Source organism: Anomalospiza imberbis, chromosome 9 (assembly GCF_031753505.1).
Source record: "Anomalospiza imberbis isolate Cuckoo-Finch-1a 21T00152 chromosome 9, ASM3175350v1, whole genome shotgun sequence".
Taxonomy (NCBI): Eukaryota; Metazoa; Chordata; class Aves; order Passeriformes; family Viduidae; genus Anomalospiza; species Anomalospiza imberbis.
The window spans coordinates 22006495-22026536 of NC_089689.1; the positions used below are offsets into that span (position 1 = coordinate 22006495).

At 48.4% G+C, this 20042-nt stretch overlaps 1 protein-coding gene and 1 long non-coding RNA gene across 2 annotated transcripts in view; one reads left to right on the forward strand and one right to left on the reverse strand.

Annotated features, from left to right (window-relative positions):
• The window catches only part of ZSWIM5 (zinc finger SWIM-type containing 5), a 97253-nt gene extending 78909 nt beyond the window's left edge, over positions 1–18344 (reverse strand). The window contains exon 1 of the mRNA XM_068198597.1: positions 17648–18344. Within this exon, the coding sequence (XP_068054698.1) occupies positions 17648–18329 (682 nt within the window). The 5' untranslated portion in view covers positions 18330–18344. The remainder of the gene's footprint in view (positions 1–17647) is intronic.
• Positions 1467–2488, forward strand: LOC137478630 (uncharacterized). The gene is made up of 2 exons (XR_011001706.1): positions 1467–2002; positions 2161–2488. It is a non-coding gene; the product is annotated as an uncharacterized lncRNA (long non-coding RNA).
• Positions 18345–20042: the final 1698 nt, after the last annotated feature.

A 20042-nucleotide genomic window follows, 5' to 3' on the forward strand; every position in this document is an offset into this window, starting at 1 on the left:
AGTTGGCTCAGTTGTCACTTTTTCATTTAAGCAAAACTTTACCAGAGATCATCAGAAAAACATATATTTAACTGCAATTTAAAATAAATTAGCTAACATCAACAAGCCTGAAGAGCAGCAGGATCTTTTGAAGGATTCCCAGTGCAGTCACAAACCCATCTAAAACTGGCTCCTCTGTACTACTGGATGCCCATACCTTGCTACCAGCACCAAATTCTCACCAAACCACATCAGCATCCTCAGGACACCAGGCAGAGCACCCTGTGCCATGAGTCCCAGCACATACAGCAGGATTTGGCTGTGAGCACTCACCCTCACCAACCTCCACCAGGGCTCCTCACCAAACCATGCTCGGCACCAAACCCACAGCCTCCGCAGCCACGGAGAGCTTCTTGCTAACATCGTGTATCGGAACAGCTGCTTCCTGTTCCTTGCCACCCCTTGGCAGGGAACTCTTCCAGACTCCAAGAACACGAGCTATAATCTCGGCAGAAAGGGACGTGCATATAAAAATCACCACTCTGTCAAAACAGAAAAATAATGCAGGAGCTGATCTGTGCACATTAATCCGCTGCAGTCATGAGGAGACAATTTCCCTGGAGAAAGTCATACATTAAAAGAAAAAAGGAGAAAAAAAAATGGGAAGAAAAAAAGATTAATGTGACTTTGAAATATCACAAGCACCGTTTATCTTCCTCCTACCACCACAGGTTTCTTGTCTATTTTTCTCTCTTTTTTTTTTAATACAAAGAGCCTTAAAATTCTCTGTGAACGCAGCTTTTCTGTCTCTGATGTGCAAACATAGGTGCATTACAGTATAGCAAAAATATAAATATAGTGCCACCTGTTCTGTCAGTATACAATGTTAACACTTTTAATTAATTCAATTTTAAGGAAACACTATTGCTTTTCAGTGGCATAACCTTCTAATTACACTCAGAGTAGATTCATGCTCCTCAGAGCTCCTACTTATGCTTGCAACTCAGTCACACACGAAGTTCAGCTTTTGGTACTTCTGTGTCAGCATGGAAGCTGAATGCAAAACACTGCTTGCTCCCCAATATACATTTAGGCACAGATAGAAAGCTCAGGCTGTGTCATGGACATGATCAAAAATTCAAGAACTCATTCCTTTTCTAGGGCAGGACTAAAGGATTTTTCCAGCTAAAAAAAAATAAAAATAAATAAGGTTCAATCCATGTAACACAAAGATGACAGACATGCTTAAAACCGAGGTGAATTGCATGAACTCAGCCTTTGGCAATCCTGAAGCAAATGAGCTCACCATACCATTTAGATTCTCATTTTCCCTTTGCACATATCCCATAGATCATAAATACACATTAATAACTGTAACAGTCAAAGTTTACATTCGGCTGTAACATTTAGGATCAATACTCTTCAAATGACCTTTAGTAGTAATGAGCTGCCATAACACTGTCTTGAGGACATTAAATTTTTATTAGAAATACTTTACTACAAAGGTCCAAATCTCTCTATGCACTTGTGCACCCAGAAAAATATTCTCCTATTATATTTTTCCTTGACAAAAATAAAAAGCAGGTCTTCGAAGGTTTTTGAAAAAATATGCAGTGTGGAGGCTTTAAATATTTCACGTTGTCAGATGTGGGGGGTTTCTTCTTTGTTGTTTTTTAATCAGAACCCACGAGCCAAGGGTTGGAAAATCAACCACTTTTCAAAGTGATAAATAGGAATTGTTCCCACGTGGCTCGAACAGGTCAGGACTGAGCTCCTGATTACCATAAGCTCTCAATTCAGTGGGGGTGGAGGAGGTGAGAGAAGCTGGTGCTCCACTCGTGGAGGGGTGACCCAGAGCAGACCTGGGTCTGGCCCCACAGATCACCCCCAGGTCCCCAGGGAAGCCATCCACGGGCTCAGCTCTGCTCCTGCCCCTGGCTCGTGGGGGTCCCGCTGGGGACCTGCCATCAGAACAGATCCATCTCATCCAGCTCTGGCCAACTGAAAAGCAAAAAACTGAAAGGTGAGGGAAAGCAGCTAGTCAAGATCCAGCCTATTATTTCTTTTTAAAAACAAGTCAAGTTCAAAGTCGGATCATGTCCACGTTTCAATGCCTATTTTAAAAATTACAAATAATTCACAGGTTGGGGGGCTTGTAGCAATTTATTTCTTCACCTGCAGGTCCTGGACTCAAACTAGAGAGAAATCTGATTTTAGCAGAACAATGAAACCAAGCGGATGGAGGTGAAGTCAAACAAAGGAGACACAGGGGAAAAAAAAGAAAAATATTTCCCTGCATTGTTATTAGATGTCACCTCTAAGAGTTGCAAATTAAACACATTCAAGGCAGCACCATATACTGCAGTTAATGTCCTTTGAAGAACCTGCCTTGGCTCAGCAAATCAGCAGGATGCTACAAAGAGCTCAGACCTGGCAGGGAGGGCAGCACGAGCACATTCCCACATTTCATTGTAAATTCCTCAGGTGTCTTGACTTTTAAGAAATATTTCAATCTTGCCTCTCTTGTTCACACTGATCTTAGTCTCTAAAAAACAATTTTATGATTTCCACACTGCTTTCTAGACAGTAGTGATCACACTGGAGCGGGGCACCCCCATAAAACCACCAGAAAAAGGCAGAAAAGCTGACCAGTATTTGCACTCCCTAGCCCCTCGATTTTTAGGAAGACGCTCTGAAACCACTGCATGTATGTTTCCATGCCTCTGGAGAGCATCCTTCTTTCCGGGGGAGGTACCAGGAGAGCCAGCAGCAAGCCTGCAGCGCACACCCTGCCCACAGCACTCTCCTCCCCTGCCTCAGCAGAAGGCAAATCACATCCCCCACCCTCCCAAACCCCTTATCTGGGTCATGGCAGTGGCAGCCCCTCGCCACAACCCCCATTTCTCCCTCAGCTCCTGCAGTGGCTCATTAGGGTGGAGAAAGGCTCCAGTGCATCATCTCGCAGGCTTGTGGAGGGCTGATCCGCGACGGGTAATTCCCACTGCTTAATGACCTGAGACCGGCAGAGGTAAATGGGAAAGGGAATCTTATTTGTTACCCATCCCCACATCCCGATAAAAAGAATGATTACACTTTTAAGTTTGAACAATTCCCTGCAGTTGTAGCCATGTCATATCTAGATTGTCTAATTTACATGCATATTCATAATCCCTGTGTATTTAATTAAATTCTTCAATCCCTGGAGTGTCTTTCCTAAACAATAGTAATTTATCTTGCACAGATAAGGGTGCCCTCGATTTATTCCACTCTGTAGCTAACAGCATTTCCTTCTGATCAAGGCTAGGAAGCAAACTTAAACAGAAGGAATCTTTAAATATATTTAAATTTCAAGATTAGGCTGCTTCTCTTTCTTTCTCTCTCACCCCAAGTTACCCTTTTAAAGAATAAACACTTTCTCCTGAGCTCCAAGGAAAATCTTTCACCCAACCTCCTGACAGCAGCTGCATGTTCCAAATACAGTAATGCTGCCCAAAACCCATGAGGCAAAGAGTCTCACAGACTTGGTGTCAGGAGCTACTGAGCAGCAGCTCTTCCATCCAAAGTGGTCCACAGGACATCCTCTGGATGCATCTTCCATAGCAGGCTACAAATTCCACTGCAACTCACAGCAAACAAGCCACACGTTACAAAGCTGCAACCTGTAGTCTGAAGAGCTCTGCTTCTTTCCAGCAAATATCCCTACACTAGAGCCTATTCCTCAGTGGGATAACCTTGGGCATCTCAGAGAGGGCCAGACGCACACAGCAGACAGCCCGAGATGAGGCAGCCCTTCAGAGAGCTGCAGCTGCCTCCAGAACACTAACCCTACTGAAATACTAGCACAGGAAATTTAGCTTGTCCTACAATTAGAGAAGTGCTAAAATATTTAGCAAAATCAAACCATCTAGAAGACTGTAGTAAGAAAGGAAAAGAATAAAAGACTGGTGCTACTGCACGTTTTTTTACTGCATATTCCTCACACCCTGTTAAATCCACAGCTCTTAATACCTTTGCTTCCTCTCCCAAACACCAGTCTGCAGATCCAGGATGGCATCAAAGTGGGGTGAAGAAGTGCTGGTCTCTCCAAAAGCCTCTTTAGCCCCACCAGTGCTGCATCACTGCTGCCTCCCCGAGCAGTGCCAGCAGTCCCTGCCAGGGAGGGCCATCCTGACCCCCTCAGGAGGGATGCTATGCCCTGAGGAGACTCAGAGATAATCCCAGTGCTTCAGGAGATGTGGGGCCAGGGCTGCTGTCACAAACCATCTCCTTCTGCATCCACATTGCAGCTGAGGGCCAGGGCAGCCCTTTGGCTGGAGAGACTGCTCACACCAGGGAAGCATCCCTCTGCTCCAGCCTTGCTTCTTAATCTCCTCCCCAAGCATCTGCTGCTGACCACTGCCAGACACAGGGGAACCCAGCCGTTCCCTTCCCAACCAGGCCCTCGAAGCCTTTAGAGATGCTGTTACTATTTATGAAAACAGGGTCAGGATCCTGCTGTCACAGCTCCTTCCTGAGCTGCAGCGTCACCCGTGCTGTTGAGGCAGCTCTAGGAAAGCCCTCAGGAATGTGACCACTGGGACTCAATGACAGACAGGCTCCAAGTCCCAGCCACTAACAGAGCTCTAGAGTAAAATCAATCCCCCACTCGTGTGTCCCTGTGCCCATCTCCCTGGGCAGCCTCATCTTCCAGTTTCACACACACTGCAGCCACCAGGTCATCCTCTGGGCCACCCCCAGAGCCACCACAGCCCCATTTCACTGTGCCACCACAGCACAGCCATGGCTGAACAACCACAGCCCCACACAACCATGTCTGGCTGACACCACAGCCCCCACCTTTCCAGTGAGGTGCTTCTCCCCTCACTGAACAACAGAAGAGGCAATGGATGAGGAGGGCAGTGGTCTCCTTCAGCACTGGAACTGGACCTGGCACTGTCCTGAAGGGGAAGGGGCTCGTGCAGCCAAGCTGCCCTGCCAGCACTTGGCTCCCAGCAGAGCCCATGGGACAGCGAGGTGCGCTCCCCACCCTCAGTGCAGAGCCTGCCCACAAGACATCCTGCCATTGCCAAATCCTCTTCCCCAGGAATTCATAACTGGATTCAGACATTCCCAGCATGTTACTTATTTCAATACTTTCAGCTCTCTGGAGTAAAAGGACATCCTGTCTTAAACCTGCTGAGCCTCACGCCAAAATGACATCTGCTTGGAAGGCAGCCCCTCTGGCTGACCCAGCCCTGGAGGGGTGCCTTCCCATCTCAGCAAGATCCCAAACATACCCTTGCACCCAACAAAGCACAGCCAGCTCACAAAAGAGCCAGGAGCACAAAAAGTTGCTTAGGCAAACCACAGCTCCCATTCCCACTTCTGAAGCATTGCAAGATTTCTAGGCCTTGGAAACATTTTCTTCCTACTCAGGGCATTTTTAGGTTAATGGTTCATCAAACCTCAGTCCAGGAAACCTTGGTGTGGCCTACCTCTTCGTGGGTGTGGGAACGGGTGGGGGAAAAAACCCTCTTGGGCATCAGGCCTTCCTACAGTGTTTGCACCACAGGCTCTGGGCTCAGCTGGGAACCACCAGAAACAAGCCAAAAACCAGGCAGGCAAGGGAAAACATCACAGTGCCCTGTGCCTCCTTCAGATACAGGGAATGCATTATTCATCAGTCCCCATTAAGTCATCCTTCCACATCCCTCTTTTCTATAGGGAAAGTTGAGAAGTTGAGCCATGACTAGAAACAAAGCATTCATCTTTATCTTGTCTAGTTTTACTAAGTTTTTATGATTTTTCAGAGCCTAAATCACAGCAAATTTTTATCATAACACAGACAGAAAGGTAACAGAGCAAAATTTCATCATTCTGCATCCTTTCCCAGCAAGTACAGCACCAGTTTTAAAACACCTCCAGTTCCCTTCTGCCTCTGAGATACCCCACAAGGAAGGCAGCCCACTGTGAGCCACTGGCAAATAACTTCCAGCTTAAGCAAAACACAGCACATGGGAACATTTCAAACCATGTCACTGCAATGAATTTTAGAGATAATGGATGCTTGAGTTGCATGAGAACTGTGACTCAAAGTGGACAGTGATGCAGATGAAGATACTCGCTCTTTCCATATGCCCCCAGCAACATGGTCAAGATGAAATCAGCAGCCTCATAAACCACTGAACATACTCCTCATCTCAAAAAAGCTGGCTGCTACCAAGCACTCCTGAGGAGGGTTAGCCAAAGAACCTGAATGTTACGTAGTGGGATGGGTCCCTTGAAGTTAAAGCAGACTGGGTCAAACTCAAGAGAAGTAGGAGATGACGAGAGCTCTACAAGGGGGAGGCAATGTACCTTTCCATGTCATCCAGGGGCTCAGGGAAAGAACAGGGTTAAGCTCCACTCTGCCCCATTTCAAAGGGCATAGCTTAAAGTACTCTAAAAACCCCACTGCTCGTTCTTGGTCATCCTCACAAGCACTTGCTTTGTGCCTATTGCTGGTGAGTAATATTTTCCACAGAGGCAGCAAGCGCGAAGAAGCAGCACACTAGAAGTCACCCAAGTTCACCATCATGAACTTTGTCACACACTGGCTGCAGTTCTTCTCCACCAAAACTTGCCAGAGCTTTTGAGGTCTGACCTCATCATGAGCCAAAGGGAGAGAAGAGCACACTCCATTGTCCCACTCATCACCTTTCCTAGAGGATATCTGCTTAAAACAGGCACTTCTTCCCTCACCCATTTTCCAGTCTCCAGAAGTCATTTCCTAATGCAATAGGAGGCCAATCAAGGTGAAGCAACGTGGCAGAAGCCACAAAAGGAGGTGACTGAGGACAACACAGGGACTGGAGCCTTCTGAGTGCACTAAAAGCATCTGTCAGTGATGCCAGCTAACCTCAAAGACAACCTAGTGAGACCCTCACTAGGGTTTCTCAGTTTCTCAGTCCAAGTCTTTAGAGAGCTCAGCTGACCTCAACAACTTCCCAACACACCATGACAAGATTTCCAAGTAGAATTTACAGCCCGATTTTTCTACTTTCAGCCAGATGCTTCTTGTTTTAGCAAGTACCTCAAATATGGCAAGTCCACATCTTACAGATCAAATAAGGCAGGCTTGAAAAAGAGGAGACTCAATACAGAAAAGATACTTTCCAACAGGAAAAAAAAAGAAGTAACTTTTGCCTCAAACATACCAGACACAAGGGACAAATTAAAAAGGGAAACCATAAAATGCTTGCCCAGCTCATTTTTTTAATCCTTACATCTGCTTCTTTACAGTAAAGTTCCATCTACTGTGTATAATTAGATATATGTTCCATGATTCTGTTTTATATAGATTTGAGACTTATCTGTACATTTTTTAACCCCAAAGAAGTTTTAATTGGACCAAAAGCTGCAGTTAAAGCATTGCCTCACTCAAGAGTTCTAAGAGGTGCTGCAATGTCAATGGATGAAAGTTTCAGCCCATGGTCTGCAGACTTGTACAAGGCAAGAGGAACACACCAACTTACTGCTGCCCACCTTAAGCTCCAGGAACATTTAAAGGCTACACACCATCCCCTGAGTACTCTCCAGACCCCACATTCAGGATCATGCTACGCCACACTGAACCCAGGGCAAAGCCCAGTAGGTTCCCCAGAACAGCCCCGTGCTCATCCTGGCCCAACTGCAAACCACAAACCAGCCTTTTTTGTTGTTTGCTAGGAAAAGATGAAGCTTGGTTGGGTTTTTTCCATCAGTTAAAGGGTTATTTCCTTGGAGCTGGGAAACCAGATAGAGAGATAGAAGGCCACCAATTCCAGTGTCAAAAGTCCAACAGGCCAAAGTATCCAACTGGTACTGACCTTAAGAAACTCCAAGAGCAGGAGGTCCAGGAGATGAACTTGACCCAGATACCCAAGGGCAAGATAATGCCACAAGTGGGAGAATGGGATAGGGAGACCAGGCAATGGGGATGCTCTCAATTTGCAATCATTGCCCCTTCCTAATTGCTTTGGCATAAAGGAGATCCCAATCTCATGCCCCCCACTTTGTCATTAAGCACATAAAATGTGCACAAGAATGGAAGGAAACTGTCTCCACTTTTAAGGGAAGGACTAACCACCCCATGCTTTACTGGGACAGGGAAAAGACCATTGCTACTGCAAAACACCCAAAAGTACAACCCATTCTGCTTACGACCAATGCTGTGGGCACTCCTGGGAGAAGCTGATCTGCCAGCATCTCCACCAACCATGAGGAAAATCAAGAAGATAAGCAACGCTAGACATCCACCAGCTGAGCTAAGAGGATGAAGCATTTCTCTGGAAACAATCGGGTTCTCTAATAACAGGGCTGCAGCATCGGCGTGAAAGGGAGGGAGGAGGAGCAGGCGGGGAGAAAGGGACTAGCTGGATATTTATCCCATCCTCATCTTTGTGTTATCAGTACCCCGGTATCAGCATTGTTCAAAATGGCTGCTTAGATGGTTGCCAGCAGCAACAACAGAATCGGTCCATCTGCTGGCATTCTCCTTAATCTATCTCAAACACTCGTCTTCTTTTTAAATGCACACAGGGGAAAGAAGGGGGAAAAAAAAAGTCTGCCTTGTACAAAGAAACAGAATCCTCCTATAACAGAGCCTTTTAACTAGATTTTATGCCACCCCTGTTTCCAGGACACACAGACAAAAGTTAATTTTCCGATAAAAGAACCAGTGTAAGGTGCTTTTTTGTTATGAGATCAGAAAGCAAATGGAATTTGAATTGTCTGCAGTGGCATGTATCTGACAAAGATTAATTTAAACAGATATTGTCTCTGAAACCAAAGTCCATTGAGCGGCTTCACAGCCTATCAACCATGCGAAAGCAGCTCCTTAGCAGCACTGCTGACTCCACCACTTTCTTTAAAAATGGCTTAACCTATTTCTTGTAAGATAAAAGGTCATATATAGTTCTATTTTACAAACCAATAATAGCCAAAGCCACACCAAGCGAGGACAATCAGGAGAAAATAATAACGGGGGGGGGGGGATTTCCTCCCCCTTCACAGACAGATGCTTGACACTTGCTGGGCATTTTTCAAAGCACGCCGGTAGTGAGCGGCTGCAGCACCGCCGCAGAAATGTTTCTACACCCTCAGAACAGAATAAAAACCACGGGGCCTCTGCAGGAGCCCACCCCGGGGTGGACATGCTGCAGCAGGACAGTCCACCACCAACGGCATGGGATGCTTCCTTCGCTGGGATACAAAGACACAAGGCTACAGGGACAAGCACAGGGGCTCCAGCTCCTTTGGCCACGGGGCAAAGACCTGCTGCTCCCTGGGTGCTCACTCACCCCTCGGGGCAAGCAGGAGGAAAGACCTGCTGCTCCCTGGGTGCTCACTCACCCCCCAGCCCCTCTCTGAACACTGGGGTATTATTTCTCCTTTTAATCACAAGAAACAGATCTGTGCATGCCATCAGCGGGCTGTGCGGATGGAGACAGCTGCTCAGACTTCAATGGGACACACACACACACACACACACAGGGGGAAAAAGCTGCAGAAATCCAAATCCTACAATTTCTTCCCTTTTTATTTCCAGTTTATACGGAGCACCGCAGGGAAAACGCTACCAGAGAGTTTCAGAGCATTTGATATAGCAACAATCCAGCTTTGGGAAAAGAACGAAGGAGAAGCAAAATAAAAGATGACAGCCAAAAGCACTTTTAATATAGTTTCAGTACTTTCAAGAGAAAGCTTCTGTACACAGAGCAGCCAATGAACTGTTACCAAAATAAACACAACTGGCTTTAAAAAAAATTAAAAATGTCTTTCTGATGATAATAAAGAAAATCAAAAGAGATGAGAATTAGTGAGTGAGACAGAAAATGCATTTATTTTTCATCCCCCAGACACACTTCTTTTAATTTGGCATCCAAAACCACTGTAGTTCATTAATGGAAATTTTATTTATCTCAGGAACCATTTGCTGCTTTGCCACTTCTTTGACAGGGTACTCATCTTCATCAAGGCAACCACACAAGGCACAGCACAAAATATCTCCTGCCACCCCAGCCTTTAAACACCACACAGCACCAGTAACAAGGAATGCCTGTGACTGGTGTCCCAAAGCAGGCACCCACATGCTGGTATCAGTCAAAGGACAGAGGCCAGGGCTACTGGTCAGCATCCACAATTGGGAACAGCCAGCCTGGACCTTGCCAAGGTGCCAGACACCAAGGCTCTGGCGTTCCCACGGGGAATCCCCCCAACTCCAGCAGCTGCTGGGACACGGGCACCGTCTCCAGGTGCAAGGACAGCAGCCAGGCAGATACCACGCTGCATCCTGCTGAGCAAAGCTCAATAATGATTAGCGGCCCCGGTCAAAACGAGCTGGGTGGCGAAGGTGCAGGCAGCTCATTACTGGCATCAGCGACAAGCAGGGCACGGCAAGGGGGACACAGACCCCCCCTGCCCCATTTTAACCCGGGGCGACAGCAGCAGGACATTTGCAGACAACAAGCTGGACCAATATATCCGCATGCAACCCTTCCAAGCTGGCATCCCAGCAGATCTGCTTTCTAAGCACATTCATGTCTTTGTTTTTAATGAAAAAAAAAAAAAAAAAAAAAGAAAAAAAGAAAAATCCCTGGCAACACGCACCTACAACGCAACACGTAAAAACCCAGGGTTTTATTAATTTGTGCATTACTTTAAATGCACCATTTTACAAGGACTAACCCCAATCCTGCACAAAATCCTAAGCTGTAAACTTGAGACAAAAAAGCAAATGCTCTTAAAACACAGCACTAGAAAATCCATTTTGAGAGAAATGTGGTGGTGTTGTGCACAGGTGAATCCTCAGCATTTAATAAAACACACCCGCCATGCCAACCAAGTGGAATCTATACATATTTAAACATCAGGATTAAAAGAAAAAAGCCTTTGAAAAATTGCATTTTATTTCTGGGACATTTTATTTTAAAACCATGAAGATGCTTTCCTACCCGCATTCCCCAAGAAGGGGTTTTGAAGGACCTGTGTCTCTCTGTGAGATGTTATCAGGACCTTTCCCAACTCCTGTTGCAATAGCACAAAAGAACTTGGGAGTCAAGCCCACATATCAAACCCTTGTGAATACAGGTGAAAAATTAAATGGGCTCATTTTTTTCTGTCCTGAGCATGGAGGACATCTCCAGGGCCTTGGCAGCTCTGTGGGCAGACAGGGAGAGCTCCCCACCGCCATCCCACATCCTGGCTCCAGATGCTACATTTGTCCTATTGCACTTATTAGCACAGCCAAGGTTTGGTGTCTTTGAGTTTTTGTTTTCATCGGAAAGCAGATCAATTTCTATTGATGCTGATGCCAGAGAAAGTGAAGGCTCAGTAGAGGCAGGAACCAGTTACCCAGAGAAGTCACTTTCCTCCCCTCCCTTTCATCCCCAGAAGACCAGGACTATGACAATGCCATGACACAACCTGTTCAAGACAGCATCAAACATACAGCAGAACACACCACAAGTTCATTTTTAACACCCTCAAAATATTCCACACCTCCACCTACTTGCAAAATAAAGTCACCGGCACCAGCCACAGATGGAGAGATTGATAGAGAAGCAGGTTCAACAACCACCTGACTCCTGCTGAGCAAAGCCACGAGGCCATCCCAGTACCCAGCTATCCAGGTATCTTCCACTGCCCCACCAGCAGAAACAAACCCTGAAAAGCAAAGGATCCTTCCCCACCACCTCACCCAGGATGCTACACGGGTTTGGTTCCTCAGAGAGTGGCCAGAAGAACAAAGTCAAAGCCTCACACGCCTGGGAGAAACAGCACAACCCCCAGCTCCAGAAGAAAATTCACTCACTTCACACACAAAGTAGCACCATGCAGCAACAAGCCTCGGCCTCACACTGAAAATCCCCAAACCTGGCCATCTTGAGAGGGTGAAGAGATGCTGCTGCTTCCCCAAAAAAACATGCCCAGCTCCTCACCCACATGAGTTACTCCAGCCTCAAGAGCAGCAGGGGAAAACCAACATCACTACCAAACACAAAGCTGTCCATGTCACCTAAATGCAAAACCCCTGAAAAATAAACGCAAGGTTGGCCATGCTATTCCTCTGAGCTAACCCCAGAGGGGAGCAGGTCTGCTGGGAAAGGGGAGTAGGGCATAACCCCAGAACCACCAAGGACTCCATCTCCCCCATGGACCAGGTCTTCCTCCAGGGCAAGGTTCCAGTATATGCCAAGGAAATACATAAGCCCACAAACTATTCCATCCTAATACTACCAAGATTACATTTTAAAACTTTTTTCTTTTCAAAGAAAATTAAAAGCTGACACACCACCAGACAATCCACAGCTGAATGTGACTTTACAGAGCTATCAGATAGACAAGCTCATTTAAGTTTTCCAAAAGTCCTATCTGAGGTTTGGGGGACTAATCATAAAACATCTAACATCAAAGCGAGCGTCAAATAACAGCAAAGCACATTCCCTCACACAAAGCTTCAAAAACAAAGCAAGCAGGCACATGTGGTTTATGTTATTGCAGTTTTAGCACAGTTAAATATTTCCTAAAATATTCTCCCTAGATGTGAGCAAAATTAAAATCTGCTGTGAATGACACGCAACTTGGAAGCTGAAGATTAAGCTTTATAAAGCACAGGTGAGCTGAGAACAAACTCCTATTGCCAGCTCAAGCCAGAAACTAGGACTCATACTCTGAAATATGTTTCAAACCTATTTATTCTTAAAGTCAACACTAAGTATTTTATTTCTTGTGCTTTATTTTTCAAGTCTCTGGCCTCTAAGTTAGTATCATTTAATTAACCACCTAGTTCAAAAGACATCCCAGCCTCAGAGGATCTGTTTATACTCTTTGAAAAAGACGCAAAGCCAATAAATAAATCTGCTTAAAATAAAAGGTTAAAATTCCAGCTGTCATCCCAGCTCTCCCTGCCCTACCAGCAAGAAATTCTGGTGGTTTTCATCATCTTCTTTTTCAGTTTCTATTATAAGAGTCCAGAACAGGCTCAAGAAATATCTCACCTATGAGGCAGCAGCAATAAACAGATCATAAGCTCTAATGCTTAATAATACTTGGTTTTAATGATATATGTTAAGAAAAAGATAATTAGAAATCTAAAGAGTTTAATGTATATTTAAAATGTACAAGAGTTTCCCTCATGATAGGGCTAATGAACCTCTGCCAGTTCTTTTTATGTGGTTTAAAGTATTTTAATACATAGGGTAGGATCGAGTAATCTACCCATAAAGAAAAACAAAGTAAAAATTAATTAGCAAATTGGATACATGTTGTACAACAAGCATCCCACACAAAAACTAAAAGGATACAGAAAATTTAAACTCCCTTAGCAGCACTCAGACACAGGACACCAGGATTTAACCTGAAAAAACCTTTCACATCCCACGGCATTCCTTCCAAACCTGCTCCTGCTGGATACAGCTTTAAACCCGGACCCAGGAGGAGACCAATCTTTACACAAAACAAAAGCAACCACAATTCGCCCTAGAGAGCCCCATCAAAGTGTTTTCCCCAAAATAAACAGCTCTATAAAGCAACACACCACTGGATATAAATTTATACTCTGCTCCATACCACGTCACAGGGGCAGGAAACCAAACACTCGCCTAAAAGTGAGCATTTTTAGGGGAAAAGAAAAAAAGAAGCTGAAAACCTAAAAATAGTTTGGAAAAAAAAGCTAGAAGTGGTTTCAACCACATTGGAACTCATTGGTATTTTTACCTCTGAAGCTACATTTCAATAGGCATCTTTACTAACATGGACCAACACAAGCTGAAGTGCAATGAAAAGCTTCCAAATCTGAACTCCTCCAATTAAAATGCATTTACAGATATCATTTACAGGTATCAGGTCTTGCTTAACCTCTGCCCAGTCAGAAGGCTGTTGAAGCAAGGTTAAAAAATGCCCAGCACCTACATGTCCAGCATAGATACCAGACTAGGAAACATGGGAAGGTACTCGTGACTGACCTGCAAAGCATCAGATAAAATATCCAGAATTAATTGCAGGTTTGAAAGAAACAGGCTCCCTCCAAGTGTTTACAAAGCCAGAGCATTTTAAAGCCCTGCTTCATTGTTATTCTAACAGCAAAAGTAAATTCTGCCTATGTACTTATGGCTGGACCACATACCTTCCCATCGGGGCACAAAGGCTTATCTGTGGGTAAGGAGCACATACCGTGTAGGTTCCTAAGCGGCTGGTTACAATCCAAAGAACAACACAAAGCTCGATGCTTCCTCTTGTAAGTCATTGTAAAACCAATGAAAAAGCAGAATTCCCCCCTAAAACTACCCAGGACACTTGCCCACCCATCAGCACCCAAGACCACTCAAGGGCAAACCATATTATACCATACTGGGGAGCACAGGCGAGAAACATGAATTTGTTCTGCCAGATCACAGCTTGCTGTCAAAATCCACCAAAGGTCTTTTCTCTCTCCAAAAACCCAAGAGATAATAGCGTAAAAACTTTTGTTCATAAATATTTATGCAAGTGAACTTGTTAAAAATTAACCGCTGTCGTTAAAGGTTTTGTATCCTTTAGGATTCCCGGCATGCAGTGCAGTTGCATGCTTTATATTAAGCCTGGCATTTCTGCATTCCTTTCCTGCATGCTTTTGTCATTTGTCTAAAAATTAAAAGAAAAAAAACCCACACACCACACACACACAAAGACGGGATCTGTACACATAATAATAAAGCAGTTTTTAAGAAGACAAAGATGCCTGTGTTCAACATCCAAGATCTTTCTTTGAGCAGGGGAAAAAAAAAATCAATTTAATGACTCCAGCGAGATCAGGGTTTAAGCCTCGTTTAAGTTTTACTAAGCATGAAGGAATTATTGGTTGATAATGTGGCATATATGTTTTTTCAGACCTGCCAGCTTTATAAGCACGAAGGAGCCAGAGCTTTGTGCCCATAAGCACAACCCTCACCCCTCCACACCATCCTCCATTGCCAGAAGGTCATTCCTCCTGGATTTTGTCTGTCGATTTTTCAAAAGGATTTTTCCAACCACACAGAGAAGGAATTTCACATCTGTACTGTCCCTATTTTTTTTCCACAGGTCTGAGTCAGAAACACAACTGTATAAACATCTGATCTTTATTAACAGCAAATCTCAACTGTGCAAACCTCAGGTCATGGCACCGGGAGCCGGTGGTGTCCGTTAAGGGATCCTTAGAGGGGAACAGTAGTTTTGATTTAGTGCTGGAGAGCATCAAGGAAGCCAGGGCTGGAGTTTTATTTTTTCCCAAGACATAATGGTTCCCAAGTTCCTATCTTAATTGCAAACATACACAGCCACAAAGTGTTTGTGTCTCTGGTGGCTGGAGCTCTTCCACCTCACCTTCCAGAGGCATCCACAGGATGGATGTGGAAAGTTGGCGGAGGACATCTCAGCCTTGCCTCCCGTCTATAAACACACAGCCCTTCACAGCCTTTTGTTTGATGTAAATTTTCCTCCTCCAGCTCAGGGCTGCAAGGCATTGCTGTGACGTGGCTGCTCCTGGGACAAAAACAGAGGTGTCTGACCCCACATCACCCACCCACTGCCATGTGAAGAGGAGCCACACTACAGCCAAGACCCAAACCTTCCCCCTGCCAGCTCCAAAGGCAAATTCCCATGGCGAGCATCCCGCACGCCCCTTTCGGGCTGTGAAAACAGGAGATAAATCACCCACCAACTCTGCGGCGAGCGCTTCCAGAACGTGCTGCTTCATCTAAAAAGCTGACAGCTCGGAGGACAATGAGCGCGAGCTCTGGTTTCAAAGCTGGGGAGATGGTTTAGACTTGTCAGGGGGGACATGAAACACCAGAGCCAGGACCATCCTCTCTGTTCTCTGGCTCGCCAAGAGCAGCAGCAGAAAATGCAGGGAGACAGGGCAGATGGGATGATGGATACCAGCACTGGCCGTCACTTTGGGATGGGACTGCTCTGCTTCATGTCCTGCATGCACCTGACCCCAGCACTCACACACATCCTTCACAGAGCCGGATAAAGGCTCATCAAAGCTATGCTCCAAAGACAAATAAATTTTACAACTGATTTTAAAAGAAAATTCCTTTGTACTGAACCAGTCCTGGGTTTAGGCAACCGTCACCTCTGTCTCCCACTCCCACACCAGCTCACTGCATCCACACCATGGTGGGCATGTCATTAAAACATCACCCTCAGCAAGCTATTATCTTCCCTCCCCCCTAATTTTAAAGTTCCTGAAGAGCTACTCATCTCCTTCAAAAAAAAAAAAATTTGGTTTTGAGTTTAACAGTATTTTAAACAGAATAATTAATCATCTTAACGCAGCCCTTACAAAATATTAATTCACGGCAAAAAAAAAGGCTATAATCATATCCTCAGAGAAAACCTTTTGTGCTTCAGGAATTTTCACTGCATGTCCTCAGAGGTGGGAGGAGAATTCTTCTGCTGCCTCCTATTCTCACATCTCAAATGGAAAATGTTTTGATAATGCTCTTCTGAATGTAAACTGTACCAAATGGGATTTTTATTATTTTTTTAAGCAGCTTTTTTTTCCCCAAAAGGAAGAACGGCTCTTTAAATAAACAGAGCGAACTACCCGTTCCTTACAACAAAAACCACCCTCCCTTCAGTCATTCACGCCATACCCTGGCACAAAATGAATTTACATTTCGCATTTGCAAAACAAATTCTCGCCTAATGTCATTTTAATGGGAACGCGCATTTCAATCCCTTCCAATAACAACGAGGAGCGGCTTATTCTATGTAAAACACCCCGATTTGTTTCTCTTTAAATATATGCGGATTTCAGCTGGGGACAGGGGCTAGAAAGATAGGGGAAGAGGAACATTTCCTCTCCGGCAATCCCCCTCCGCCAGCGCACACAAAAGCCACCTGCCCATGGAGAGAAAACACGATGCCATTATTCCCATCGTCATTCCCACGGCCCCTTCGACACCGAACGAGCGGGAGAAGGCCGTGCGCATCCGTCCCGGACACGCGCACCACGCCAGGTCACCGGTGGTACCCGCGGGTCCACCCAACTTGTCACCCCCCACCGCTCCCTTCGTTCCCCCGAGCCAGCCCCGCTGGACGTGCCCGTGCAGGGGCTGCGAAGAGGAAAGCGGGGGCTGATGCCACCCCTAGTGATGTTCCAAGCAGGGAAAGCCCCTGATGGAGAGGACAAAGAGGAAGGCTCGGAGCTGTTGGAGAGATGCATTATGTTTATAAGCCCATCTCCCGGTGGAAAGGACAGGACCCCCGTGGGAGCGCGGGTGGGGGTGCTCAGGCGTGAGAGAGACAGCGGCTGAGGGGTCGGGGAGGGCGGCAGGGCTCGGTGCCCTCCACACAACCCCCCGACGGGCACCTAGGGGGGGAGTGGGGGAGGAAAAGAGGGGTGGTCTTTATTTTCTCCCTCGGACTGGACGGACGGTGTCCAAGCTGCAGGCAGCTGCCAGTGACCCCCGGGCAGACGCACCCCTCGAGGCGGGAGGAGGTCACCCTCGCCCTCCCACCCCCTCAACCCCCAAGCCGGCATCTTCCCGAAGGAGCGCACGGTAGTCCCTGCCCCCGGGGCAGGATTTTCCTGTCAAACCACAACCGCGCCAGACAAAAGGCTTAAGTGCAGGAGGGGATGGGGAGGAGGGGACGGGGACGGACACAGACGAGCCCCCGGGGGCCCCGTCCCGGCACTCACCGACTTGCAGCACGTTGTCCACCGCGCCGGTCTCCAGCAGGCGGATGCCGCGGCGGAAGGGCAGCCCCTCGCCCTGCGGCGCGGCGGGGGCGGCGGGCGGCGGGGGGCCGGCGGCGGGGCTCTCCTCGCCGGCCGGGGCGGGGGCGGCGGCGGCCGAGGGTCCCCCCGCGGCGGCGCTGGCGGGGGAGGCGGCGGCAGCGGCGCGGCCGGGCTGGAAGCTGGAGTACATGCAGATCTGCCGCTCGCTGCGGGGGAAGCTCCAGTAGACGATGCGGCGTTGGACGGGCTCGGGGATGCGCTGGAAGCGGCCCTCCACCCGCTCGAAGGCCCAGCTCCCCGCCACCCGCTTGGCCGCCGCGTCCAGCAGCGATTCGGGCTGCAGCAGGCTGCCGGTCCCGCCGCCCCCGCCGCCGCCACCCCCCGGCCCCGCCGCCGCCGCCGCCGGCCCCGCCGCCCCCGCCGGCCCCGCCGCCGCCGCGGGGCAGCAGCCGGGCAGCGCCGGAGCGGCCCCGCTGGCCCCCGCGCCCGGCCCCGCCGAGCCGGCCCCCGCGGCTCCGGGACGGGGGTGCACGGCCCCGGTGCCCCCCGCCGGGCAGGCCCGGGAGCACAAGCGCTTGGGGCCCGGGGCGCCGGCGGGCAGCGGCGGGCGGAGCAGCTCCTCTCCCTCTCCTCCCTCCGCCATGGCTGCGACCGACTGAGCCGGGCGAGGGGAGGAGAGACGCCGAGGAGGAGGAGGAGAGGGCGGGGACCGGGGGGTGGTCCCGCCGGCCGGGAGCCGGCCCCGCCGGGGCGGGACGCTCCGCAGCCCCCCGCCCGCCCCCGCCGCCCGTCGGGGCACCGCCGCCTGTGGCACCTGCCCGGCTGCTGCCGCGGTGAGGGCACGGCCCTGGGCACCGCCCGGTGTCCTCCTGGCCGTGTCGCCAGGCGGGAGGGGGACACGCAATGGACGCTGTGTCCCCCGTGCTCGGAGAGGAAGGACCCGCGGCTGCGGGTCCCCACGGCGCTGGTGGGTGAGGGGCTGGCGAAGCCATCCGAGCGCCAGGAGCCTGCGTGAGCCAGCGGGACAAAGGGGCACGGCGGCGCTGGAGGTGGCAGCGCTCCCCGGGGGTGCCGGCGGGATCGGCACTGCTCCTGCTGCGTGCCCGGCGGTGCCCGGTTCAGGCGCCCAGTCTGACCCACGAATCAACGCCCAGCCTCACCCGTAATTCACCCACGGCTTTACATCGAGTAGCAGAGCGGACAGCAGTGCCCTGCCCTTCCATGGGCATCAGGGTTTGCTTTTTCTTTTAAAGCCCTGTAGTGAAGGGCTCGTCCCATACATCATAGCAGGGTCTTCGGGCACAGGAATCGCCAGGTCCTTTAGTACACACGGCCTTTGGGGGGAGGAGATAAAAAACAGGTACTGCTGGCTTCCAGGAGCTCTCTTGGGCTCTCAGGTGGGATTACATTAAAGAAACATATTAATATATTCAGCACATACTGCCTGAGTTGGCATCCCAAAATCCAGGGAGCTGACTCCTCACCAGCCTCTGTTTTCAGCCGAGGGTGATGGCAGCACCCCTGGGACCATCACAGCGTGGGACTGATGGGGGGAGGGCTGCAGCAACTGAAGTCCACTTCTCTGGGCCTCTACACCCTGCCATCGCTTTGCTGCTGTGTCCAGCAGCACACAATTCCAAGACTTTCCCCAGAAATACATTCCTGGTTTTGTGACCTGTCTAAATTTAAGTGACAAACCTCCGAGAAAGGGCAGAGCTCACAGGTCTCCGAGTTCAGTTTTCTTGCTATTATTCTCAGTGCTTTGAGGATCCAAGACCAGTTCCTTCCTATCTGCAGTTCAGTCACATCTAAACCATTACCGGTTACTCCCTTGTTGCAGAGCTCTCCTATTTATTCTTACTGACAGAGCAAGAGTACATTTCCTGGAATAACAGGGCGATGCAATTAGGGAACAGGAAATAATTATGCGCCTTTGCTCTGCCACGAGATACCTCCAAGCCCAAGGTCTCCTCCACAGGACACGGAGGGAAGGAATCAGGTCTCAGGCAGGTGGTGAGAGCAGGCAGAGCTACTGCAATGAGAGATCTCCATTTTAGAGAGTAAGCCACAAGCTAATCGATGAAGGTCAGGAAGAGGTTTTCCTTGAAGGCTGAGGTGTTCCTTGCTGCTGCTGGTCTTGTTCAAAGTAATGAGTGCTGGCAATGGCAGGGACTGGCCTGGGGCAGCAGCTGCACACAAATTTGTTTACACACAGATTTTCCCCAGGAATCATATCCCCATTTCTTTAACCCTGAAGGCCATTTTGCTCTCTTTAAGAGTTCATTGCAACAGGAAGCACTTGCCACAGGAGCATGGCATTTTGTCTGCTCACTGTTCTGGTGACAGGTCCTGGGGC